This window comes from Malus domestica, chromosome 13 (genome assembly GCF_042453785.1).
Source record: "Malus domestica chromosome 13, GDT2T_hap1".
Classification (NCBI taxonomy): Eukaryota; Viridiplantae; Streptophyta; class Magnoliopsida; order Rosales; family Rosaceae; genus Malus; species Malus domestica.
The window spans coordinates 8,495,209-8,519,616 of NC_091673.1; the positions used below are offsets into that span (position 1 = coordinate 8,495,209).

Below are 24,408 nucleotides of genomic sequence, written 5' to 3' on the forward strand. Positions count from 1 at the left end.
ATTAATTTCTGTAATAAATGAACCGAACCAATTATATTTTATTAATCAATTTTCAATTTCGATAAAAAGAAAGAACAAATCAAACCGTTTTCACACCTAATTATGGCCATGACCAACTGTCAAAAGGCCGTATAAATACTTTGCCAACCTCTTTTGCGCCACCGGCACAGGTTGTCTCGTTCATGTGAAATGGGCTTAGGTTAGGCCCTACCAATATCTAACATCTCTTGGGCCTATTGGGGCCACATGGTCCTCCTGGTCACGACCTGAGCCGTTGATTACAGAGCGACTCCGGACAGAGCGACTTCGTACGTCAAGGAGCTTCCACGCGGGCGAAGACGTCGGCAGTCGACACGTGTGGGCCACAGCTCATTTCATTTAAACCAAAACCTCATCTTATCACTTTCTCGGAGAATTTTCAGTGTGCTCGAAAAACAGAGTAGAACATCACATACTATTACATAATTATAAGAATACTTAATAAAAAATAAATAAAAATTTAATGGGAAATTTTATTTAAACTCATCTAACATATTTCTACACTCAACTTACTCTTCGCACCCATTTAATTTTTAACTAAACTATTAATATCTTTTTAAACCCAAATTTAATACCTAATATACCCCCTTAAACCCAATTCAATATGTGAATTTATTTTTACACCCATTTGATTTTTAAAAGATCGAGAGACAGCCTGAAGGCCTTCCTGGTTCCTTGCCGGCCTCAACAAATTCAATACCTCACTTCTCTAACATCTTTGGAGATATATTCTATTAAGGGGGTGGAGTCTTTGCCAAAATGGTTGGGTAGCCCTTACATCCGTTGCACAACTGACGATTTTGTCTTGCGAGAATCTGATGAATTTACCAAGTCTCCAAGCTATGCAACGCCTCACCAAATTACAATATCTCCTTATTTATGGATGTCATCCCCTTCTAAAGGAAAGATGCAGGAAGGACAACGGCACAGATTGGCAACAAGAAGAAAAACCATGTTAAAATGAAAGAATTAATATATGCAAGTAAGACTTTTTTGGGTTGCAGACTTTGTATTTGGACTTTTAGTTTGCGCCAATAGTGATGCCATGAAAAAATAGAGAGAAAGATGCAATTCAATAAAAAAAAGGTGAGCAGGATTTGGTACCTGGGTTCTTCTTCTTTTCTTTTTATCTTCTACAAAACGTGCAAGCACTGGGGAAGAAAAGAGACACTGGCTTCATCTTCTTCAGTTTTCTAGGGTTTTAGCTAGTAGGGTTTAATTATAATGTTTGGGTTTATTGATAAATTTAAGTTTTATTATTAATTTCATTTTGTACTTAATAGTAATTGTGTAATAGGGTAAAATAGACAATTAACATTCAAAATTTTAAGTTAGGTGTAAAAAGAGGTTGTGTGGGTTTAAATAAAATTACCCAAATTTAATTATATAATAATATGTTGTGTTTTGTCTTGTATACCACACTGAAAAATCTCTTAACTTCCCCTTTTTTCACAATAAATGCTAACAAAGTTGGTGGCAGTTCCCGCTTTACTTTTGCATAATGAAGAAGGAGCGGCGGAAGCTACTAAATGCGGCCCAACTACCCCAATGGGCCTCCAATTAAAAACCCTCTTCATGTCGGTCGGGAAAACCTCATCTCATCTCTTCCTGCATTCTCATTTTCTTTTGCGAACGTACCATAATATTGTATAATAATAAGAGTGATTTAAAAAATAAACGGTTCATATTATATTTTGGATAAGAAGCAAAAAAATTGCTATAGAATAGCAATATGAATTGTTCAGCATTCCCTTTTTATCAAATACTAACATTATTTATTTAGGATGCTAGACATTATTGAATTAGGAAAATGATCAATACAAGTTATTTTTAAATTTAAATACTCTCTTGTCTAGTTATGTTTGTTGTTTTCAGTCATTTATTTGACTTGATGACAAAAAATATAAAAATTTATGAAAAAAGTGTGCGAAACTTATCTCTGTGTGTCTGTAATTGTCTTAGTTGCATGCAAATGCTAGAAGGATCACATTATTATAGCACATTTGTTTGTCGTATGATGTGATTAGTGATTGATAATCAACATTCAATTAGATAAATTCATTAAGACATAATGTGTACATATCATTTATCATATCTAGTACGCAAATATAATATAAAAACATAATCTCCTGACATTTGTCATTGGATAATCGTTGTGATTATCGATGTTAAATTTAACTGACGTGGAAGGTCCAGATTGAAAGCATTCATCCCCACCCAACTTCATTAAATAAGCTAGTTAGACAAGACCAACTCTAAGATTTCCCTTCTATTACCAGCCAATTTGTTATTCCACATTATCAAATATCACACGCAAAGAAGAATATATAGAATTGTTGATATAGCTCGTTCAGAAGATGATGAGGAAAATGATGGCGGTGTTGTTCTCCGTTTTCGTCGCCTGCGCTTCGGTTGGTGAGGTCAGAGCTGCGGCGCCAACGGCGGCGGAGAAGTGCAGCGACAAGTTTCAGAAGGTGGCGGTGTGCTTGAACTACGCGACGGGGAAGGCGGATACGCCGACGAAGGAGTGCTGTGATTCGGTGAAGGGGATAAGGGAGACTCAGCCGGAGTGCCTGTGTTACGTCATTCAACAGGCCAACAATGGGAGCGAGGAGATTAAGAAGTTGGGGATTCAGGTGGCCAAGTTGGTCCAGCTCCCCACAGCATGCAGCTTGAAAAACGCCACTGCCTCCGACTGCCCTAGTAAGTACTGTTTGGTAACAAGGTGATTTTATAAAAAGTGGATATAAAAAAAAACTAAGCTTAAAAAGATGTTTTATAAACATTTAAAAACAGCTTATTTTTATAGTTTTGAGTAAAAAAAAAAGTTAAAAACGTGAAGCAGCAAAAATAAGCTTATTCTCATAGCATAGCAGAAGCAGTTTTTTTTAAAACACAGGAATACCAAACTAGGCCTAAGTCCTAAAACATGTCATTTTGAGTTTACATGCTTGTCTTGATATATTATTTTTCTTTCCTTTAATACAAAAATATTATTTTTTGAGTTGAATTTGGACTAAGTTAAATTCACAACTTAGATATAATTATGTGTCGAATTCACCATGTGAGTGAATTAAACATGAGATACATGCAAGTAGTCTAATTAGGTATAAACTTCTCAGGGAGTCAAATTTAAAACATTTCACTTATAAATTGAGATAAATACCGTTGTAAAAGAAAACAAGAAACTCAGCCAATGACGATTTGGTCTAGTGAAATCTAGTTTTTACTTTGTTGGGGTAACTCATAAATTCAAATGTTTTCTTAGTTAGATTGTGATTTGCGGATTAGTGAACTAAGAATTGATTTTATTATCTTCTTCCCTTGATTACCCAAACTAGTAGTTTCATTTGTAAAAAACGATGTAATTTAGTTTTGTGTGTCTAGGTAAATCATACACAGAAGAAAAAAAATTATGTTTTATCAAATTTTTCTTCCTAGTCTCTCACATGTGAAATGTGACATGGGGAAAAATGTTGTGGATCCCACATGGAGGTGAGAGGAAAAAATTGGGAAATTTAAAATCAGGATTTTAAAGATTTTTCATTTATATATATCCTAGTAATGGAAAGATTTTTTTAATGTACCCGAAAATAAGGTTATTGACACACCAAATATTATAATATAAGTGATGTTTATCTTTATTTATCTATTCACTTGTATTTATTGACATTTGGGATAGCATGTGTTCACCTAGAAAAATCTCTCAGTGCTCCATGGGGTAGGCAATCGACAGGTTGACACATAAAGGCTCAAAATATCTCATGCCCTAATGCACCTGTCGCATCTGGGCCGCGAAGATTAATAAGTCATTACTCCAACTTCCAACTACCAACTAGAAATATGGCTCACACATATACTGACACCAGTAGATAACCATGATGAGATTAACAAGTTGATTGGCTCTTGATTAGTTTAGGGTTTCCTAATTAATCCTACTTAATGTGTAACACAAAGATCTTAATCCTACCTCACTAATGGTAATTGACTGATTTTGCAATATTGTGGTGTGAATGGCCAGAGCTTCTAGGCATAGCTGCTGGTTCACCAGAGGCTGCTATCTTCAACAACAATGCATCATCAACGGCAACTCCCACTACTGGAGCTGCTGGACAACAATCGGCGCCTGTAAAGGACGGGGTTTCCAAGCTTGGACCCCAGCATGCTGGTCTGATGGCAATGGCTGTGGCCATCTTCTTCTTTGCATTCCCTGCACTATATGTTTAGCTAGTATATGATCAGACGATGAAGGTTCTCTCTTGAGAAGTATTTAAGTGCTTTTTCTGCGTGATCTTTTTAGGGTTGTTCGCATTTGATGTGTAATTGTTTCCTTTCACTTGGTATCTCCGTTTCAACTTTATTTGTGAACTTCATGCTGTAGTTACCCACTTCGGAAAACTTCTTAATGGTATTATTCGAGTTTAATATTCATTTGTTGTGGTGGGAGCTAATTCATATTTATTTGAATCAGCAAATATTTGATTCTAATAGTACGTGAAAATGTCAGTTAATTTACAAGGAATCAAGTTTCATGGAGGTGAAAGAGGGAAAATTACAAGTCAGGCAAGTTTTTTATCTAAATTGCGTGAAGAAGAATTCAAACTTAGGTGCATAAAAGAGTATATAATCGGAGAATATATGTTAATTACATATTCTTTTGCTCATTTGGCTACGCAAACGTGCACATAGAAAACGGTTGGGAGAAACATGGCGTGCAGAAACAACTTAACAAAGCACTTTTATGTAACTTTGTGCCTTGGAATTCAAATTCTATAGGAGTAAATGGTCACTGTGGCAGCTCAACTGCTCGAGCCAAAGAGAAAGTAAAGACACCAAATTATACTGGTTCTCAACTTGTCACTCAGGACAGAAGTACCAAAATTGAATCTTTACCTCTATAAATTGAGTTTCTCTACAGTTACTAGTAATTCCCATTAATTGCAGTCAAATGTCAATAAGGGCTGCCTTCAAACTCAATATTATGGAGTAATTGTGGCTTACCATGTTCATCAGTTGCAGCACGTAATCTGTCAATTTTGGCGAACCGTGCTCCATCCGATGAACTCAAGCGGTTCCAACGTGCCCAATTGCCGGGTTGAATCCGTTCACAGTTTGTAGGACCAACACCATTTGAAGGTCGGCAGACCGTCTTGCTTAGAACAATCAAGTTCGACTTTACACGCATTCGCTCATTTACTTATTATAATCTCGCTCGCTATTCTTAATCATAACGAGCGACTATCTTCCAATCATTTGATATAAAGTAGACTTCATGATTTTAAATATGTAAGGAAAAAAAATCAACTGTCAACAATTATACTATGTGATTTAAAAAGATGCTCTTCTTAGCATTCCTACCCCAGTCTTGTTTTCATCAAGTGTCATTGAAGTGTCCCATGATTAAAGTGAACAAAAATACACTTCTTTTAAAAAAATATATATAGAATTAAGGAATCCCCTTAATCGACCCATCTGGACCGTCCATCCTACCCGAACTTGCAATCTCTGAAAGGGCAAACACGAAACGGTGCGCCGCGATCACCCGCCACTCAAATCCACATAATCGTATATCGAATAGAAAACCCCTGACAATATAATCGTCGAGTCCCCTGCCAGCCACCGCCACCGTTGTTTCTGCTAGGGCAACTTGCCTTCCTCTCTGGCATTCGAACCCGGACTCTCATATCTCGCCGCCGATATGTCTCAGGTAATCGCCTCCCACTTTCTGCAATTTCAATTTTGCATTTTGGTTTTCCCCAAATCACCACGACGAAGCCAAATTTAGGGTTTTCCCCAATTTTTTTAGCCGCTAGTAAAGTTGATTTCTTTGTGTTCAGGTTGACAACAGAAATTCTTCAGCAGCCAAGCGTGCTAGAACCGATGGTATGCCCTTTGTTTTTTCAATTTTTAATTCTTTAATTGAGGTCCCTTTGATTCTGTTTTTGTATGTTATCAGATACAAAGATTTTTGTTTTTGGGTATATTTTAGTTTATTTATGTGGAAGATCTAATTTCAGTAATTGTATATAATGTGCATATGTTGATTCATAATGTTTTGAATGTGGATTTTAGGGTTTAATGCATTTGTTTTATGTTTGGTGTTATGGTTTCGGAGTTCATTATTTGTGTATATGGTGTTTGTAGGTAGTCGAAGGGAAGATGATTGGACCTGCCCTAGCTGTGGGAATGATAATTTTTCATTTAGAACGACTTGCAATATGCGTAATTGCACTCAGCCGAGGCCTGCAGATCATAACTCAGTAAGACACCGACCGCGATTATACTGAATACTTATGAGCTTGGATGAGTGTGATGCGTATAATGCATATTTGAAGTCACTTGCTAAATCCTGTTTGCATTTTGTTCTCTAAACTTTGCATTATTTGTTTGTTGGTTTTTGTATTTTGTTTAAAAAAAGAAAAGAGAGATGGGGTCAAGTGGCAGAGGGGATTTATGTTGCGAAACTTTGCACTTTATAATTAAAACTTGTATATTTGGGTTTTTTGATAATTTCTTTTGACATGGAATCTTTGTTGGGTTAATTATGTTAGATATAGATATAAAGATTCGAGTTTTATACATTTCAGAAACCCGCTGCTAAGCCTTTCCCAGCCCCACAGGGTTACACATCTGCTCCTCCTTATCTGGGCTCTGCTGCACCCTCTTCAATGTATCTTGGTGTGCCACCCTATGGTTCTTCTATCTTCAATGGATCATCCATTCCTCCCTATGATGTCCCATTTTCAGGGGGATCAGCATATCATTACAACTACGGCAGCCGCCTCTCTACGGGCAGCCCCTACAGACCTCTGCATTTGTCTGGACCAACACCATATTCTAGTGGTTCCATGATTGGAAATGGTATGCTTTCTTGATTTATCCTGTGATGTCCTTGTTTTTTCTTGCTTGGATAATGGATTAATTAGTACATTGATTACTTTTTTTTTTACACTGTTAAAGCAATTTTTTTCTTTTCCCTTTTACAATTTTGTGGTTATCCCATGTTGCTGTAACCTTGCTTATGCAAGTGCCATGCCAGAGTGTTGTTGCTTGATGAGTTAGTGTCTTATGGTTTCTCTCTTATGATTTTCTAATTTTGCAGGTGGAATGTATGGTATACCCCCGCCTATGATGGATCGGTTTGGCCTGGGTCTGCCCATGGGCCCTGGCCCTATGGTATGTGCAAAAGCTAATGTTATTGTTGCATTCTTCGCATTTAGTCATCTTGGTTCCCTAGAACAATCTGCTTGATATGTGTTTCTATTGCTATTTTATAATTTAAGCCAATTTTTGCTCAGTCATTTAATTACATTTGATGCTCTTTGGGCTCTCAATTTTTCTATATATTTGTTTCCGAAGTTCACAGGAAGCATTTCTTTTCTTTTGTTGAACTTGCAACAGAATACCTTGCTCTTGGATGTCGTAAAACTTTATGTATTATTTTCTTGTGCAGGGACCAAGGCCAGGATTCTTTCCAGATGATAAAGCTCAAAAGAAGGGCACAGGTCAGTTATGTAGTCTCCTTTCAAATCTCTAGTCATTGTTGGACATCAGTAAACGATTATGTCTAAATGATCATCAAGTTTTCAACTTTATTGCACATTTAGATGCTACACGTGACAATGACTGGGCATGCCCAAAATGTGGAAACGTCAACTTCTCATTTAGAACTGTTTGTAACATGAGGAAGTGCAATACACCAAAGCCTGGATCTCAGGTCTCTCTCTCCCTCTCTCTCTCTCTCTCTCTCTCTCTCTCTCACACACACACACACACATAAGTATGTTTTTGTGCATCTCCTTTCTCTGAATATTTTACATTTAAGTTTCTCTCGAGGAACAATTTTTTTGACATGCAATATTCTCTTCTATAGCAGCCTGCAAAGATGGACAAAAGTTCTAGTAAGTCATCCCAGGCCTTTTTCTCACCAAATTAATTCCTTTTTCCTTTTACTGTTCTTGGCTATTAACTTTGTTGTACCCTTTTTTAATGTCAATTGTTTTCAGAACAAAAGATGCCGGAAGGTAGCTGGAAGTGTGAGAAATGTAATAATATAAACTATCCATTTAGAACCAAGTGTAACAGACAGAACTGTGGAGCAGACAAACCAGCCGAGTCAAAGAAGTCCCCTTCACCTGCTCCAAATGAAAATGATCAGGTTTGTTGCATTAGACATTTTTTCTGGTTTTCTATTGGTTGCTTGGAATCCTTGTTTTTGGTGATGTGTCTACACATTACAAACGTAATATACTTCTTCTTTTGTGAACTTTTAATGGATCAAAAGCTTTCCTTTTCCGCTTGATTTTTGTTTTTAAACTGTAGATGGATTTTGATTCTAGCTGTTTTTAATTTTCCTTGTGTATTTTCAAGTGCATCGGTTAATTTATATTTGTCTACTGTTCCAGTGAGTACTAGGACATATTTGAGGGTTGAGAAGGTCCAGAGTTGTCATCCAGCGATGCTCAATATGGGTGTCTGAAAGTCAGTCCTGTCGTCGTCGTGTTGCAGCGGTTATCGAGTTACTCTACTTTATAATGATCTGTGTCAAGTTGTATTAACTGCTATGGTATTTATGGTCTTTGTGGATCGTACAACGCATCTTGTGTCCGCCAGTGCCATCTGGCCTGGGTTTAACAGGTTGGTTCTGGTTTCTATTAGCTAGACCCTATACTTTTGGAATCAATTCATCTTTTCTAGTCAGTATGTTACCGCATATGGTATGGTACCAGTTGGCTATAAAGGTTACGAAAGTTTCTGGTTTTCATTTGATCTCAAATTGTCTGTCTTTTAAGTATCTATGGTCTTCCAAGTTTGATTGTCTGACTGTTAGAGTTTGGGACGTGAAGGTTTCTTTTTTAGTCAGTTGCTTGTAGTTCAATTTCGAGTTGCCGATGTCCCTTGTTTCCGCGTTGTAGCCGTTGAAATCTGTCAGGACTTTGGCTCTGGTATGGTGGTTCCACGTCTTATGGCCGTCATTAATCCTGTGGCCTGAAAATTTATGTTTATTGTTTGACAGGCCTTTCAGTGTCATGTATACGCCTTTCCCCGTGTTTGTTTTGTCTAGAGCAACCAAATACACTCTCGTATGCAGCAAATAAATTGTTAATTCATACGGAGAGATTTTTCATTGTACCCAGCCCAGAACGTGAGCTGGTACGCCCTATGTAATAATGCAGTTGGTTGAAAAATTGAAGAAATTTTTTTTTCGAACCAATTGTATTATAACACTTAGTATACCAGACCATTTTCTCGGCAATTGGGTCTCTGATTGAAAGTTTGAGATTTGTGGTAGCAAAGGTGTTGAGTTTAATAAATGCGAAATTGAAGTTATCAAAAAGTTGTTTCGTCTTTGTGATTGATCATATGAATAAATTACTACCTGTTTCCCTTAGTTATTCAACATTCTTAATGTAACATTAGTTTTATTTTCAAAATATTCAACAAATGGGCCTTACGTTTAGGGTTGGTTTTGGTTCGGTAATTGAACTGTTTTATTCGGGAGTAAGAAATAAAACGGAAACTGAACAGAAATTTTTGGTTGACTGAAAATCGGTAAAAACCAAAATATATTTGGTTATTCGGTTGGTTTGGTAAACCGAAGTGACATTTGTTTTATGGATTCGATGGAGGATTACATGGCGAAATTGTAGGAGGATTCAACTGAGGAACTGCAAGAGGTTTCCAAGGAGATTTGCCCAGAATTGCATGATGGTTTGGCGGAGAACTAAAGAAATCTGGGTACGGTTCGCCTCAAACTGCTCCAGAAACAATTCTCCTTTTAAAAATAGGGTAAATCTTAGTTTACTACCCTTAAGTTTCGTGGTTTTAACATTTGGTCCATAAAGTATTTTTTTGTCCTAGAGTCATACTAAAGTGTTAATTTTGGAACAATCTCATATATCCGTTAGTCTGTTTGTTAAGTCTTCTGTTAATTGATGATGTGGCGCTCATATGGACAAGGACTGGGCGTCACGTGAAAATTAAAAATTCAAAAAAAAAAAAAGACCCCCACCCGTCTTCTACATCCCCCAACCCCCTCCCTTCTTTCTTCTGCAACCCCCACCCATCCTCCCTCCCTTCTCTCCTTTACAACCTGCACCACCCTCCCTCATCTCTTTTGCAACCCACACCCTCCTCTCCTCACCGCCGCTCCCTCCCTTCTTTCATCTGCACCCACCCAACACTCTATACCTGACCCACCTTAGTTTCGTCACCAAAAAGGTCCAAATCGTCAACATCATCGCATCTAGCAGCAGCAACAAGAGTAGGAGTAGCAGCCTCAGCCTTGCTGCTACTAACTCTCACTCTAGCAACCTTGTCGGGTAAGGTGGAAGCGAGTTGGGACAAAGGGTGTCATACCACTTGCTCACATTGGCAAAGGAACCGGCGGCTTCTTGAACACGGCGGCATACACCTTGATGTCATCCAAAGTCAGCTTGGCTCTGAGATTGGGATGAGCAATGAATTAAAAACCATAAATAAAGTAAAATCCATTGAAATATACAAAAAAATAAAGACGAAGAAGAAGAAGAAATTGTTACCTAGAGATGTAAGATTTGCTGGAGAGGAACTTGTTGAGGGCTTTGAGACCGGCATCGGTGTAAAGATCTGAGAAATTCTCGACTGGGTTGGGTTTTAGGTTAAATTTCCCAATTGGGTTTCCCATTTTATCAGAAATCTTAATAGGGTTCTGTTTGTTTTGTGAGTTGCAGATGTGTTCAATCCATTTTCTTCGACGATGAGCTTGAGCCAGGTGTTGAACATGGTGGACCAGTTCATGGACAACCCATTCCTCGCAGGTCCAAGAGGAGGATCGAGAAGGGGATGGATGTGAAGGAGAATAAGGAGGCTCTGTTTTTGCGAATGGACATGCCAAGATTGGACAAGCAAGACGTGAAGATTTCGGTGGAGCAGAACACCCTGGTAGTGAGAGGGGAGGGGAAGGACTCGGAGGACGAAGACGGAGGAGTGAGGAGGTTCACCAGCATACTGGATTTGCCTCCGGATCTATACAAAATCGATGAGATTAGGGCTAAGATGAAGAATGGGGTTGTAGATGAGAGAAGGGAGGGTACTGGTTGCAGTGGATAGAAGGGAGAGTACGAGTTGCAGAGGAAAGAAGGGAGGGAGGGGGTTGGGAGAGGTAGAAGCGGGTGGGGTTTTGTTTTTGTTTTTCGAATTTTTGAATTTTTAATTTCCACGTGGCGCCAATCATTGTCCACATGGGCGACACGTCATTAGTTAACGGAAGACTTAACAGTCAGACTAACGGATGTATGAGACTGTCCCAAAACTAACATTTTAGGTATGACTCTGGGATGCAAAAAAACTTTATGTACCAAATGTTGAAAACTACAAAACTTGAGGGTAGTAAATTGAGATTTACCCTTAAAAATAATTAGAACTCAGAGGATTAGAAATCTAGAATTAGTAAAATTATATCAAACCCTAACTCGATTTTAAAATCATCAACTCGGAACTCTAATTCAACTTTAAAATTCCCAAATCGTAAGCCTTAAATCAATTTCAAAATTTCCAAATTGAAAATCCAAATCCAATTTAAAATTCCTAATTTTTCCATTATTTTTTTTAAAAAATCACGAAGTTTTTCCATTCAGGAAAACCGAATACCATACCAAAAATTTTGGTTAAGTTTCAGTTTTGGTTATCAAACGGTTTGGTATTGACTGGGTTTTATTTTTTCGGTTGGTTTGGTAGGGACTCGAGGAAGAAGACGGATAGAAGGAAGAAAAAGGGAAAAGACAAAGACTAAAACATTTGATTTTTCATTTCATAGTATTTCAAACGGTGAAAGTTGGTTCTTATACATGATTGGAACGCATCTCCACTCTCTACCCTGTTGGATGATGCCAACATTAACAACTGAAAAGACAATAATACCATAAAGATAATAGCCTAGTTACAATATGGTCCAGAGTCCTAACACACACCTACTTATATTGGCCCTTAAAAGTTAATTTTACTTTATTTTGAATGGAATTTAAGGGCGAATATGAGTGTTGTCCCATTTTAAATCAAAGTTGTTTTACACCTACAAGTTTGGTGGGTTTCTTCTTGATTTGTAGTCAATCTGTGGAGGTAAAAGAACTTTCATTTAGAGCTATGAGTGTGGTCAACATAACATTTTACGTAAACATGCACAACCCTTGGCCCCCCATCGTTCCCATTTTCAGGTTTTCCAGTTCCCACAACCAGTTGAAGGTGGCGTTTCGAAGGCGAACGTTGGTGGCCTGGCCTTATGAAAGGTACCGGCAGCCTGGCGCACGGAGGCATCGGGCATGGCAAGGACATTGTGATTGCGGTTGGGCGCCGAGAACTCGGCCGGTGGAAGTCTGTTTTGTTTTTTCTTTTGTTATTAGGAGGGAACAATAGACGGTGTTTTCGTTGTATATACATCTTAACTTGAATTGTTTCCTCCTACTCTAAAGAATGGTAATGGCTGCTCATGAAATATACAGTATGGCTTTCTCAGCAAGGGATCTATCGCTAAGTTCCGTGACCACCGGAAAAAAAAAAAAAAAAAAAGGTCCGGTCAAGCAAGTTTATCATCGTGGGTTCCTTCAATTTAACGTACAAGTCACAACAACAACCAGTATAAAAGAAAATTCCACAAATGTAAAGCAATATCCCAACAAGGAACCAAATTTGCAAAAAATTGTCAAATTCTTGATGCAATAACAAAGAAGATAGAGTAGCTAGCAGCAAAATAACGCACACAGCCCTTGAATTCGCAACTATTCCCGATCCCTGGATTCTCGTCCGTAGTAAACCAAAGCAGTGCCGAGTTTCTGGAAGACAATGACAGACTGTTACAAGTAGCCTGATTATCAAAAGGTACTCAAAACACAACTCAGAACTCACAATTTTCAACATAAAACTTCATTAGTGTAGTAATCAAGAGGCGAAGAAAAATCAAATATAGCAGTCAGATCGGATAGGCAATGCAAAACAAACACCATTGAAGGAACTAACCTTCACAAACGACAAGTTATACGGGTGAAAGAACAGTTATCTTAGGTGGAGTTAACTGAATTGGTTTGGGTGATAGCCAAACTCATACAGCGCTTTGAACTGATGAAGATCCTGAAAGTGGTTGCTGACGTTACTGTGTGAGTGGGAGACGTGTGCTTGGGTATCGAGGGATGGATGCTGACTTTGCCAGTCCCCTGAAGAGACCGGCACACCTTGAGTCATTGCATGCATCCCCTGTTGAGGCGAGTTGTTATGATAGCTTTGGCTGGTATCAAGTGGAACAGGTTTCGACCCGCCTGAAACCCAAGGACTCGTTGACAGAAGAGAGAGAGCACGATGAATATCCTGTGTTGCATCCAGGTTGAAGGAAATCATAGATTCTTCAGCACCTGCAAACATAACAAAATAAAACTTACACCACCTTTTAACATATATGAATATCGATGAACTACGGGATGTGATACTATTTAAATCCAAACAAAAACATTTGTCTGCGAGGTTCAAGAATATTTCAAACAGTGAATAACAAAAAATGATTGATTATGAATCATAAGGCAGTAGTGTGAAGTAAAACAGACCCCCGCTAAGAACCTCAGCCGCAGTGCTCTTGGATGGTGACAGCCTACTGGAATCCTGATAAAGCCTAGTTATCAAGCCTGGAGTTTCATTGCTGGCAAAATTTAGCTGCCTGGCAGTGCCTCCTGCTTTTGCAGGATTTGGAAAATAATCTTTCGTTTGTGTGAACTTGAGGTTGCACGAGCCATCCCATGCTAAATGCGAAGCATGCTTTGTGTAAACATATGGACCTCGGTCAAAAGCAAAACTCATCTGTTGCCTGTCATCTGCATTGGAGTGAAAAACCAGCTCAACGTTAATGGATAAGTCACGGGACAGTACAAATATGATTAAGTACTTAACATAAGCATTAATCTAAAAGCATGCCAGATGACCAATATTGCAGTTGGCTTATTTTTCAGGGATAGATAACAACTAGCACACTGGCTTTTGCACTGGAATGCAGTGGATCTTCACAAGTAAATCTCGAAAAACGCATGAGATGAACTATTAGATGAGTGAATTAACACTGGTTGGCTTGTTTGCATCCCTGACAACTCTAAAACAGAAACAGAATCGTACTGTTTAAACTAAGATTTAATAAAAAAACATCCTTGGTCTATATCACGATTTGATGTATGTTGGTAAGTGGCAAGAATTTGAGCATGAGTTCAAAACCTGTAATGAACAGTGATGAAGACAGCCTCGCTGGGTGTCTCACTACTTGTGTCTGTGGCTTGCGGCGCCTTGCATTGTGATCAGAAAGTCGCCTGCGACAGCTTCGCTTGTTTTCATCAAATTCAGAAAGGCCATGGAACCTTTAAGAGTACAAAGGATTTATGCATACGAAGATCGACGTTAGAAAAGAACTCAAGCTCATTCTGATTAAACCTTTAAAAGAAACAAAACATCATCATAATTCAGAAAACAAGTCATCTCTAACAAGCTTTACCTGCTACACTGCTGGCAAAACCGGCGTTCCACACCATCTACAACAACCTTCGGAGATTTGGAATGATTTGCACAAATCCTATGTTTGCGATGGTAATCTTTGACTGATGAAAGATCAAGATTGCAGCCTTCAACTTGGCAGTGTGATGCAAACGCACTCTGAGCAGGGGACTTAAACCTCTTTGTCCTTGTCGATATTGATGTGGAAATAACGGAAGGAGAAGAGGTCTCATGATTATTTCCTGCACAAACGTCTTCGAAGTACATCCGCTTACCAAGCTTTAGACTGAGCAAGGGCTCGCCAGAGCCAGCAGAAACCTCATGAGTTGGAGAAGATCCAAGGGCCTCAGCTTCAGCTGAATCCTTTTTATCAATGAAATCCTTTGGGAAACCTTCAAAAGACTCAAAGTTGAAATTGGATTTCTTACTTTCCCCGACTGAAGAATTGACAGAAGCTGATTTCGAACACTTTGATGAACCATCTCCAAAATCAGAGCCGGAAACACCACTACCCCCATCACCCCCAGTCGAATAGAAAGATTCAGAGTTCATTCCTCGTTCCCTTTCAATGCCCCAGTCTGCTGGTTGTACCCTTTTAGGATTTTCAGTAACTTTTGCACCATACATGAAAAGGTTCTCCAAATCCCATGGTGAAGGAGGTTTTTCATTCCACTCCATCATCAGCACCGAATTCATAAAACTACTTCAAAATCGTGATTTCAGATAACGCAAAAGCAACCAGCCACCAGATGCTGCAAACATATAATACCACATAAGATTATATGAAAGCACATATGTTGCAAAGTAAATGGGAGGATCACAGTAAATCTTTTTTGCAGATCAAAGAACATTGTCGAATTGCTTGAGCTTAGATCTGCACAAATACAAAAAGCTCAAACAATGCAGACCAAACAATTAAATACACAAGCAAAAGAAGCATCTCACCGCAGAGAAACCGTGTTCCAATCCCTGTAAATCTTTTTCACAGCTATAACTAGTATTTCTAAATCACCGTCCTACCTCTAAAGGTCGTACCCAGTGCACAAGGCTCCCGCTTTACGCAGGGTCTGGGAGAGGTGAATGTCGGCTAGCCTTACCCCCATTTATGGAGAGGCTGCTCCCAAGTTTCGAACCCGAGACCTATCGCTCATGGGCGAAGGCACTTGCCATCGCACCAAGTGCGACCTCTATCACCGTCCTACCTCTAAAGCTAATAAATTGATGTCAGATTTTTAAGACACACAGATGCAATAGTCCCCATCTACTCTATTTGACCGAAAGCACGACTCCGATTACATAAATTCAAAACCCTACCTAATGTATTCCGCATATCCGAGTCATTTCTTCTCAGTCAAGTAGTTTTAACAGTCCCCACCAATTCACAAACTTACAACCAAACCTGAACCCCCAGTAAGTTTGTCAACTGCTCCCCATTCCCCTGAAAATATTTTGAGGTGAAATTTAGGCCAACCTGGATTTTTACTCTCTGACCCAAGATGAAATTTACCAACTTTATACATGAACATTACCTCTGCATCTCTCTCTCTCTTCAATTGTTTCTAATAATTTTTTTTTTCTTCTTTTAACTTGTTACCGTGACCTTTACATACATACCCTGTACTTTCCAGACCTTTTAGCTCCAATAATTCATTTATTCAATACAGTCGAAATCTCATAAAGTCGGCCATTCAATAACCCCCACCCACTACACCCTATCAAGCATCAACCAACATTTACACTTCACCTCCACTGCTCTGCAATTCATACATTCCTCCCACAAAAAAAAAAAAAAAAAAAAAAAACCCCTCAAAGCCTCTTGTAATGGTCTCGTAGCTCAGTTGCTTAAGAGCATTCTCCATTGCACATGAGATCTCGGAATTTGAATCCTCCTCCCCTAATATCAATTGTATAAAAAATATAAAAAGTAAAATCTCAAAGCCTCTTCCTTTTTAGTCACCAAGAAATTGTCACCAGTCAACAAGCGTAATCACGCATCAAATTGAGCAACTTAATATCTTAATCAAACGGGTTTTTAATCCCAAAAAGAAAGATTACTTCTTTTTGCTTTTCCTAAATTTTGCTTTACTAAATACCCAATAATTTTTTTATTTTATTTATACAAAATCTGGAACCAGACCCCCAAAGAAATTGCTTTTAGCCTTTTTATGCATATACCAACGAAGGTCAATAATTTTCCAGTACAATATATGGTAAAAATATAAAATAAAATTTCAGTTCCCACTAATTTAAATACATTACAGGAAGAAAGAAATAAATAAATAAAAATCTAAAACTAATTTTCCAAAATTAGAAATTCCAGCAGCTTCAATCGCCATAATTACTCTCTTGTTTCCCCCAAAACAGATACCAATCTAATATCGGCACAATCACAGCCGCAGCGACTCATCGTTTCCCAAAACTTCCAAAATAAAACATACAGCATACATATTGATTCCATTCAGCAGAAAGATGAAAAAAAAATAAAAAAATAAAAAAATAAAAACCCAACTTTTATACCATGAAATGCTACAAGTACAGCGGGAAAAGGAGAAAAGTGGAAAATTGGAAAATGATTGCGAGCTGAGGTTGTAATTAGTAAAACTTACATGGTGATTTGGGGAAGGTTGCAGAGGAGCTTTTGAGGTATTAAAGAGAGAAAAGCATTTTCTGGCAGTGACCCCCCATTCCCTTTCCTAAAGTTTCAATCTTTGGTCGTAAGAATTGACCAGTGCGAGAGAGGAGAGAGGAGAGAGAAAGAGAGAGGAGCGAGAGACATCAAACTTTTGCTACTTTTGCTTTGCTTTTGGGTCTTTGGCAGCCTCGTCTTTTATTCCCTTTTTCTTCTTACTTTCTCTCAGTAAACCCAACAGGGAAAAGCGTCCAACAAAGAAAAGAAAAATAGTTGGAGAAAGACTGTCCGGTTCGTCCGGTTCACCGGTCCAACCGAATGGTCACCGACTTTTTTTTCATTTCTTGTATATATCGGAGAAGAAATGTTCGAAAACAAACCTCAGATGTAGAGTTATCGTTTTTAATCATCTTATTTAGGTTTGTGGGCGTCTTAAATTTGATTCACACAAATATGAGAATGATGTACATTTTGTGTTCTACTGAGTTCAATACTAAATTGTGATTCATTATGATTTGTTGTAGTTAAATTAACATTCTGTTAGTTAAAAGTATTAACGCATGACTAAAAGAGCAACTTAGATTGGTGAACTCCAATGTGAATAGTATTTGTACCGTGAATATTGTTGCTTGGTGTTTTCCAAGCCTCTTTGAAAGAATGACGAGACAAATCAAACATGTTGCTTATTTACACATGATGTACAATGGATTTCAGTTGTTTAAATACGATTAGTGGGTCAAAAACTACTTTTAATTATGAGAAATTTAACGAAAAGCTTCCGATACTGTTCACTTTAACAAAAAACCACAATTTTACATTAAAAAGTCAATCCTTGTACTATTCACTTTACTCTTTATTTGTCCTTATTGTTAAAACTCAAAATTTTCAAGCTATTTTCATTAATTTTCCTTTGGCTAAATAACCAAAATGGTCAATGAGATTTGCATAACTCATCACTTTGGTCATTGAGATTTTAATTATTTTGGGTATTTTTGTACTTTTATCGTTTCATTTCCTTTTGTTGTTAGAGTGTCATGGAACTATTTAAACAACTTCACTTTCAAAGTTGTCTATCGGCTATCTTTTCTTTTTATTATTAATTAATACGAGTTTTTCCCAATTCTTTGGTGAAGTTGACTGTTAGTCTGTTATTGTCAATCTAAACTTTTATTATTGGTATTATATTTTTTTTTAACAAACGATATTATCTATAATAAGGAGAAGAGAATGAGTTTAATCTTACAATGAGCTCATAATAATGTCGTTCAAATTTACCTTCGATGAGAATTGAACCTAAGACCTCTCACTTACAAGGGAAGAGAAATATCACTAGACCGTAGTATTAAGTGATTATTATTATTACTATTAAAATAGTAGAGAAACTAAAACTTACCATCCCATTCCAAAATTCCCGTACATGTTTTCATGGTTGGAGTGTGGTCATATAATAATCTACCACAAAAGACGTTAACAATGTCATGTGGAGTGCTCTTGATTTGGGAATTTTGGTTAGATTAAGTAAAGTAAACTAAGGATTGTGTCTTGGACTAATTTACAAAACGACTGAGAAAATTTAAAAAAAAAAAAATATTGTGAGGGTCCCCATGTTGAGAGATTTTCTAATGAGTTTAGAACACGAAACACTACGTCATATATTATTATATAAATGGAGGAATTTTTTTTTCTAAATACACCGTAAAATCTCTACCTAGGTTAAGATTTGGGATAATCACAATTAATATTTAAATGTTATAAATAGGCAAAAGTTAGAGAGATAGCCTTTGCTATGGACGTGAGCGAGGTTGTTGCAATATATTACACTAACACAAAATGATTGCAGATAAGAGAGAAATAGGAGGATACTAAAAATATTCTAACTTTTCTTTCTTTCTCACTCTATCTCTTTGAACACTCGTAATGCTCTCTTTATAGAGCAAATACTTTGAAAGCAAACAAATTATACTATTAAGCTTGTGAAAAGTTTACTGTATGCATGTGGGCATACATACCCACTATTTACAACACTTCCCCTTGGATGCCCACATATCAACATTAGTTGCCTCGTTAAAACCTTGCTTGGAAAAACCCAGTGGGGAAAAAAAAACCATAGTGAAGGAAAAAGAGTAGTTGATATGGTGTTAAGCATACTTATGTTGCCTCGTTAAAACCTTGATAGGAAAAACCCAATGGGACAAATCCTAATCGAAGGAAAAATAGTACAACATGCATGTATCATGGATGCTCCCCCTGAATTGTATCTCCCCCTGATTCCGCATTCTTCAAATTTGTAAGCCGACGTAATCTGATTCCCTGCACTAACTTCTGAAATGTGCACTTTGGTAGAGATTTGGTGAACAAGTCTGCTAAATTTTCATTGGAACGGATTTGTTTGACTTCAATAACTTTAACCTTCTAAGGCTCAAGTGCATTGAAAAATCTTGGAGATATGTATTTAGTCTTATCACCCTTGCTGAATCATTCCTTCATCTGGGCGACACATGCTGCATTATCTTTATGGATGACAGTTGGAGTGTCTATCTTTGAAGGTAGACCACATGAATTCCGGATGTGATGGATCATTGATATTAACCAAGAACATTCACGACTTGCTTCATGTAAAGCAATTATTTCCGAGTGATTGGAAGATGTAGCAACTAACGTTTGCTTCGTTGATCGCCATGAAATTGCAGTATCCCCATTAGTGAACACTTATCCATTTTGTGAGCAGGCTTTATGCGGATCAGAGAGAAAACCAGCATCTGCGTATCCAACAAGAATCTGGTCATTTGTGGGCTTGTCTGAGTAGAAGAGACCCATATATGTTGTCCCACGAAGGTATCGTAGAACATCTTTGACTCCCTTCCAATGACGAATTGTTGGAGCAGAGTTATACCTGGCTAACAAGTTAACTGAAAAAGCTATATCTGGTCTAGTATATTGTGCTAAATACAATAAAACACCTATTGCGCTCAAATATGGTACTTTTGGACCAAGGACCAGTTCATCGTCTTCTTTTGGACGGAATTGATCTTTCTTAATGTCCAAATAACGAACGACCATTGGCGTGCTAAGTGGATAAGTCTTGTCCATGCCAAATCGCTTCAGTATTTTTTCAATGTAAGCTGATTGATGGACCAAAATTCCATTAGCACAATGCTCGATCTGCAAGCCAAGACAATATTTTGTTTTCCCAAGGTCTTTCATTTCAAATTCGCTTTTCAGATATTCAGCAGTTTTATTGAGCTCTTCAAGGGTTCCCTAGGTTCATATTATCAACATATACTGCCACTATAGCAAATCCAGTATTTGATTTCTTAATGAACACACAAGGGCAGATGACATTGTTGATATATCCTTCTTTGATCAAATACTCACTGAGACGATTATACTACATTCGTCCAGATTGTTTTAGCCCATATAGTGATCGCCTTAATTTGATTGGGAACATACCTCGTGGTTTGTTAGTTACTTCAGGCAACTTAAGTCATTCTGGGACTTTCATACATATGTCAGTATCTAATTCTCCATATAGATACGCAGTGATGACATCCATAAGTCGCATGTCAAGTTTTTATGAAATCACCAAAATTATTAAGTAACGGAACGTAATTGCGTCCATTACAGGAGAGTATGTCTTTTCATAATCAATTCTAGGTCTTTGTGAAAAATCTTGTGCAACGAGTTGTGCTTTATATCTTGCAATCTCGTTTTTCTCCTTACGTTTCCTTGTGAATACCCATTTGTAACCTACGGGATTCACACCAGGTGGGGTTTGGACTACTAGTCCAAAAACACTTCGTCTTTCCAAGAAATTTAATTTTGCCTGGATTGCATCTTTCCACTTAGGCCAATCATGTCTCTGCTTGCATTCATCAACAAAGCGGGGCTCAATGTCATCGCTTAATATAATTTCAGTGGCTATTGCAAATGCAAACATGTCGTCTATGATTATTTCATTTCAATCCCACAATTCATTAGTACATGTATAATTTATGAATATTTCTTTGCTTTCATGTACTTCTGTCTCTTCAGGGACATGTGTCTTATCAAGGACATTTTCTTTTTCTGGAAGTACGGAATCATGAATTGTGGATTTATCATTCATTTTCTTTTCCTGAATGATTTCATTTGGGTTCAACTGTGCCCTCATCTTTCTCTTTCGAGGGGCTGAATCTTTTGAACCTAGGGGTCTACCATGCTTCAGGCGTGCACTAGATGAATCATTCACTGCCACTTTATTTTATCCAATAGGGACATCAATTCTTGTAGGTGCATTTGCAGCTAGTATATGCGACTTTGTCACTTTCAAAGCATCATTAAATGCATCTGACATTTGATTAGCATTACCTTGAAGATGAACGATCATTTTCGCTTCATTTTCACAATGAGTGTTTCGTGGATCAAAATGAGATAAGGTGGGAACAACCCATGTCAGCTCTTGCCGTTTTTCTGGAATGGTCTTTTCTCTTCCTAACGACGGGAATATTGTCTCATCAAAATGACAATCAGCAAAACGAGCTGTAAACATATCACCAGTCAAGGGTTCCAAGTATCTAATGATAGATGGTGAATCAAAGCCCACATAAATTCTCAATATGCGCTGAGGTCCCATTTTAGTTCGTTGTGGCGGTGCAATAGGCACATAAACAGCACAACCAAAAACTCGTAAATGTGAAATGTTTGGCTGATGTCCAAACACAAGTTGTATTGATGAGTATTGGTGGTTGGCTATGGGTCTCAGTAGAACCAATGATGCTACATGTAAGATGACATGTCCCCATGCAGAGATTGGTAATTGCTTTTTCATAAGCAGAGTGCAGGCTATTAATTGAAGCCGCTTGATAAATGCCTCTGCTAAACCATTTTGAGTATGGACATGAGGAACAGGATATTCAATATCAATGCCCAGTGCCATGCAGTAATCATCAACGGTTTGAGATGTAAATTCACCAGCGTTATCAAGTCGAATTGACTTAATGTGATGATCTGAGAATTGTGCTCCCAACTTAATTATCTGAGCAAGAAGTCTCGCAAAAACTACATTTCGAGTAGACAATAGGCAAACATATGACCATTGAGTAAATGCATAAACCAAAACCATAAAATATCGAAATGGTCCACAAGGTGGTTGAATAGGTCCACAAATATCCCCTTGAATCTTTGCAAAAATGATGGGGATTCATCATCAACATTTAGTTATGATGGTTTAATTACCAATTTCCCTTGGGAACAGGCCTTGCAAGGGTTATCATTTGAGACATCAAGATGTCTGCTCAATAATGGATGTCCATTAGAGTTGGTAATGATTCTACGCATCATGGTGGATCCTGGATGACCCAGACGATCTTGCCAAAGTATGTAAACATTTGAATCAATGAACTTCTGGTTCATGATAGTATATGCCTCAATTGTCTTTATGTATGTATAATACAATCCACTCGATAAACTACGCAACTTCTCTAATATGGGCTTGTGGGTATCATTGGAGGTAATGCATAAATATTCCACATTTTCTACATTTTTCATTTCAATGTGGTATCTATTTAGACGTATGTCTTTAAAGCTCAACAAATTTCGAGTAGAGCGAATGGCGTTCAACGTATTTTGTATGGACAATATTGTTCCATTTGGTAACATAATCTGGGCTTTTCTTGAGCCTTCAATTACATATGATTGTCTTGATATTGTTGTTTCCTTTACTTTTGCAAGTACCAAGTTCGAGAAATACTTTCGATCTCGAAGTATTGAATACGTGGTTGTGCTGTCTGCAAGACAAAAGTCTCTGCCATTGCTCTTGTTTTAAGAATAACCATAATTTTTATCCATGTTCTCTGAGTAAAGAAATTACAGTTAAAAGCAGTTTATTCATACTGGAATACTACTTTTATTGAATTGAAAATGCGAGCATTAAACCACAAGTACAAATAACAAAAGTACATTAAACATAAATGATTCAATCGGACCCATAAACTTCATTTCTTCTTTCAATAATAAAGTCTGAAACATCCAGGTGGGTTATGTTCAACTGTCCTGATAAATTGGACACTGGATTAGGTGTTTCCATTGGTTGAGCCTGGTCGAGGAAATTGGTCTCAACACCCTTATCCTTAAGGGAGGCTTAATACAGATCTACTAGATGCTTTGGGGTGCGACAAGTACGCGCCCAATGTCCATTGCCACCACACCTATGGCAAACTCCTTTAGGATTTCTAGGAGTGTTCATATGAGTTTTTCCTTTCTGGCGATTTGCATTTTTAAAGCTCGGGCCTGGATTATGCCTTGGAACCTAGTTGTGAAACTGGACACCATGGCTCTTGCCTTTCCCATTCCACCGACCTCGTTTATGGCCATTTCCTCGTTTATAATTATTTCCACGAGAGGATGTGGTATTTCTTTCAAGGGAAGCAGCATTCACTTCTAGGAATGGTGCTGATCCAATAGGTCGGGACTGATGATTCTTCATCAAAAGTTCATTGTTTTGCTAGGCTACAAAGAGTACAAATATCAGCTGGTTGTACTCAGTAAAGCCTTTTTCTCTATATTGATGTTGCAGGAGCATGTTGGAGGTATGAAAGGTGCTGAAAGTCTTTTCCAGCATATCTTCCTCAGTGATTGTTTCTCCACAGAGCTTCAACTGTGAGCTAATTCTGAACATCGCAGAATTGTATTCAACCACCGTCTTGAAATCATGGATCCTTAGGTGAGTCCACTCATAAAGGGCCCTTGAAAGAATCATCGTGTTCTGGTGATTATATCTATTTTTCAGTGCCTTCCAGAGGGTTAATGGATATTTAACCATGAGGTACTCGCTTTTCAGTCCCTCATTCAGGTGGCGACGGATAAAGATCATGGCCTTCGCCCGATCTTAAAATGATGCACTATTATCCTCCTTGATGGTCTCCCCAAGATTTCCTGCCTCCAGATGGATCTTGGCATCCATTACCCTGGTAAGGTAGTTTTTTCCAGTAATATCCAGGGCAACAAAATCAATCTTTGCCAAGTTTGCCATTTTCTTTTCTGAAGAAAAAATGAGGTGTGTAAAAACTTGCAATAATATGTATTCTGGAGGAATATATTGTTAGAACTTCTTATTCTTACATATTTTGATCTTCAGGTCAAAATAATAAGTACTCGAAACTTCAGGCTCGAGATAAACATGATTAATGAGAAGGGCGATTGTACCGCACCATTCTCATCGAAACTATAGGATGGGCGATTATTCCGCACCACTTTAAACAGCA

At 37.9% G+C, this 24,408-nt stretch overlaps 3 protein-coding genes and 1 long non-coding RNA gene across 18 annotated transcripts; 2 read left to right on the plus strand and 2 right to left on the minus strand.

Annotated features, from left to right (window-relative positions):
- Positions 1-31: 31 nt before the first annotated feature.
- LOC139190682 (uncharacterized) lies at positions 32-1,251 on the minus strand. Its single transcript, XR_011575024.1, has 2 exons — positions 1,144-1,251; positions 32-935 (listed from the first exon to the last, which is right to left on the minus strand). It is a non-coding gene; the product is annotated as an uncharacterized lncRNA (long non-coding RNA).
- A 383-nt stretch (positions 1,252-1,634) lies between these two features.
- Positions 1,635-4,470, plus strand: LOC139190681 (non-specific lipid transfer protein GPI-anchored 1-like). Its single transcript, XM_070811081.1, has 2 exons — positions 1,635-2,742; positions 4,061-4,470. Exons 1-2 carry the CDS (start codon positions 2,397-2,399, stop codon positions 4,264-4,266), a joined length of 552 nt encoding a protein of 183 aa, XP_070667182.1. The 5' UTR covers positions 1,635-2,396; the 3' UTR covers positions 4,267-4,470.
- A 930-nt stretch (positions 4,471-5,400) lies between these two features.
- On the plus strand, positions 5,401-11,399 carry LOC139190683 (ranBP2-type zinc finger protein At1g67325-like). 6 transcript variants are annotated; one of them, XR_011575025.1, is made up of 11 exons: positions 5,528-5,746; positions 5,877-5,922; positions 6,184-6,299; positions 6,627-6,900; positions 7,142-7,215; positions 7,493-7,544; positions 7,647-7,756; positions 7,913-7,940; positions 8,046-8,197; positions 9,690-9,828; positions 10,752-10,931. XR_011575025.1 is itself a non-coding variant. In XM_070811088.1 (11 exons), the coding sequence occupies exons 1-10, from the start codon at positions 5,738-5,740 to the stop codon at positions 9,765-9,767; spliced, it is 939 nt and encodes a 312-aa protein (XP_070667189.1). In that variant the 5' UTR covers positions 5,528-5,737; the 3' UTR covers positions 9,768-9,777; positions 10,752-10,931. The 6 variants fall into 6 exon arrangements, 4 of the variants coding, with proteins under 4 accessions (XP_070667191.1, XP_070667192.1, XP_070667189.1 ...); XR_011575026.1 differs by having other exon boundaries at positions 7,916-7,940; XM_070811088.1 differs by having other exon boundaries at positions 9,690-9,777.
- A 1,202-nt stretch (positions 11,400-12,601) lies between these two features.
- LOC103452163 (squamosa promoter-binding-like protein 2) lies at positions 12,602-17,406 on the minus strand. 10 transcript variants are annotated; one of them, XM_070811084.1, is made up of 7 exons: positions 15,733-15,828; positions 15,484-15,554; positions 14,540-15,290; positions 14,266-14,405; positions 13,611-13,874; positions 13,033-13,421; positions 12,602-12,848 (listed from the first exon to the last, which is right to left on the minus strand). In XM_070811084.1, exons 3-6 carry the CDS (start codon positions 15,232-15,234, stop codon positions 13,084-13,086), a joined length of 1,437 nt encoding a protein of 478 aa, XP_070667185.1. In that variant the 5' UTR covers positions 15,235-15,290; positions 15,484-15,554; positions 15,733-15,828; the 3' UTR covers positions 12,602-12,848; positions 13,033-13,083. The 10 variants fall into 10 exon arrangements, with proteins under 10 accessions (XP_070667185.1, XP_070667184.1, XP_008389887.1 ...); XM_070811083.1 differs by having other exon boundaries at positions 15,484-15,558; positions 15,741-15,776; XM_008391665.4 differs by lacking the exons at positions 15,484-15,554; positions 15,733-15,828 and adding an exon at positions 17,145-17,406.
- Positions 17,407-24,408: the final 7,002 nt, after the last annotated feature.

What these genes read in the sequence shown, in the direction of transcription:
- LOC139190681 (XM_070811081.1), top strand. Translation starts at nt 2,397, where the DNA reads ATGATGAGGAAAATGATGGCGGTGTTGTTCTCCGTTTTCGTCGCCTGC. An exon ending in CACTGCCTCCGACTGCCCTA is followed by an intron (nt 2,743 to 4,060) that starts GTAAGTACTGTT and finishes GTGAATGGCCAG; the next exon opens with AGCTTCTAGGCATAGCTGCT.
- LOC139190683 (XM_070811088.1), top strand. An exon ending in CAAGCGTGCTAGAACCGATG is followed by an intron (nt 5,923 to 6,183) that starts GTATGCCCTTTG and finishes TGGTGTTTGTAG; the next exon opens with GTAGTCGAAGGGAAGATGAT. An exon ending in GGCCTGCAGATCATAACTCA is followed by an intron (nt 6,300 to 6,626) that starts GTAAGACACCGA and finishes TATACATTTCAG; the next exon opens with AAACCCGCTGCTAAGCCTTT.
- LOC103452163 (XM_008391665.4), bottom strand. Translation starts at nt 15,234, where the DNA reads ATGAATTCGGTGCTGATGATGGAGTGGAATGAAAAACCTCCTTCACCA. An exon ending in TTTTGCCAGCAGTGTAGCAG is followed by an intron (nt 14,406 to 14,539) that starts GTAAAGCTTGTT and finishes GTACTCTTAAAG; the next exon opens with GTTCCATGGCCTTTCTGAAT. An exon ending in GGCTGAGGTTCTTAGCGGGG is followed by an intron (nt 13,422 to 13,610) that starts GTCTGTTTTACT and finishes TTATGTTTGCAG; the next exon opens with GTGCTGAAGAATCTATGATT.